Source organism: Pyxicephalus adspersus, chromosome 3, assembly GCF_032062135.1.
Source record: "Pyxicephalus adspersus chromosome 3, UCB_Pads_2.0, whole genome shotgun sequence".
Lineage (NCBI taxonomy): Eukaryota > Metazoa > Chordata > Amphibia > Anura > Pyxicephalidae > Pyxicephalus > Pyxicephalus adspersus.
In genome coordinates this window covers 156,992,764-156,994,449 of record NC_092860.1, presented here as the reverse complement: position 1 = coordinate 156,994,449, position 1,686 = coordinate 156,992,764, and the positions used below count along the sequence as shown (strand labels likewise).

Below are 1,686 nucleotides of genomic sequence, written 5' to 3'. Positions count from 1 at the left end.
TTTCTTCTACAGGACAGAACTGGATTCCATTTCTGTGGCGGCTCCCTGATCAACAGTCTCTGGGTTGTCACTGCTGCCCACTGCGGAGTCACGTAAGTCTTAAATTCAAAATATAGAATCATTCATCCAACTGTACACCCAGAGCTGCTGGTTTATAGACTTGATACAACTTACATGCACACCAAGGCTGCTATGTAATTTGGGCGTTTAGAGTATTGAGTCATGATGGTGTTCCTTCCTTACAACTTCAGCAATGTCAATGCTCCACATATCTACACATTATATCATATGATACATCCAAACAATAGTCCTGTTTTCAGTCTGAAAATTGCAGCTGATGTTTAAAATATCAAACCAGCCTTATGGCAACTATAAATTGTTTTCTTTCTTCCATTAGAACTTCCCACAATGTTGTCCTGGGTGAATTTGACCGTTCCTCCAGTGCTGAGCCCATCCAGACCAAGACTATTTCCAGAGTAAGTTCTCACTGCTTAAGGGGAAAACCTTCTTGTCAATGAGATTGAAATATGTGAATGTGATCAGTGTAATCAATGTTTTTCTAAGCTTGGTTCCTATGTATTGGTTGTATTGATATATGTGTGTATGGTGGGGGCCATATTTCACACCTCATAGGTAGGCTGTATTTCTTTCTTGTATTCCTACACAGATCAGGACATAAATTATCTTGAGATGTGGAATGGAGGGCAGAAGATCTTACAAGACAATACTTTGGGGGATGGGGTTGGGGTGATTTGCCCCTTCTTCCTTTCTTTGTAATACTTGGTAACCCCCCACAACTTGGGAGGTCACCAGGGATGGAAATTGTGAGAAAACCTAAAATTCTATCCTCCCTCTTCTCAGGTCTTCAGACACCCCAGCTACAGCTCCCTGACCACCGCCAATGACATCACCTTGATCAAGCTGTCCAGTCCTGCCACCTTCAACACCCGCGTGTCCCCCGTTTGTCTTGCTGGTTCCAGCGATGTCTTCAATGGAGGAGAGAGATGCGTCACCACCGGATGGGGATACGTCAGTGCCTCCAGTAAGGGAATTAGATATTCTACAAAAAATATAAACAATAAATAAAAATCAGCAAGCTATGAGATTTTGTAAAAGAATCAAACTGTATAGAAAGGCCCCAATACTAAGAAGTGCTGAGCATCAGCCATGTACTCTATGACCCAGTCCTGCTCAGGCTTCATTGATGGTTGCTTCTGTAAAAGCGTTCAATCGGTGTGCAGCCAGCAGGAAGTCATTGCCCAATCCTTGGAACCCAATCCACCCAACAGAAGAGGAATACTCCTATACTTTAGGTGCTTCATAAAATAAGAAATGCATATTAAGAGATGAATGAATAAGGTCGGGATATCCTTAAAGTGGGTCTGTTGGGATTTTAGGGCCTAAAATGCAGCATGGAGCCTCTGTGATGACAATAATGTTGTACATGATTCACATTGTTCTCTCTTTTCTCTCTTTCAGCACAAACCACCCCAGCTAAGCTCCAGCAGGCTTCTCTTCCTCTCCTGACCACCGCTGATTGCCAGAGATACTGGGGATCCAGAATCCAGAGCACCATGATCTGCGCTGGTGCCTCCGGTGTCTCCTCCTGCATGGTATGATAACCTTTACAATTCTATTATTTAGCTGGGAACCAAAATCCATGGCTAATGGATCCAAGTCCATCTG

The 1,686-nt window shown here is 43.4% G+C and overlaps 1 protein-coding gene across 3 annotated transcripts in view; it reads left to right on the top strand.

The window, feature by feature from the left end:
* The window catches only part of LOC140327371 (chymotrypsinogen A-like), a 37,235-nt gene that overhangs the window by 10,820 nt on the left and 24,729 nt on the right, over positions 1-1,686 (top strand). The window contains exons 3-6 of one of the 3 annotated variants that reach the window (XM_072406758.1): positions 13-92; positions 398-476; positions 862-1,042; positions 1,480-1,613. The exons of 1 other annotated variant lie outside the window; for it this stretch is intronic. In XM_072406758.1, coding sequence (XP_072262859.1) covers positions 13-92; positions 398-476; positions 862-1,042; positions 1,480-1,613 — 474 coding nt within the window. The remainder of the gene's footprint in view (positions 1-12; positions 93-397; positions 477-861; positions 1,043-1,479; positions 1,614-1,686) is intronic. One more of the 3 variants, XM_072406759.1, reaches the window with a different exon arrangement.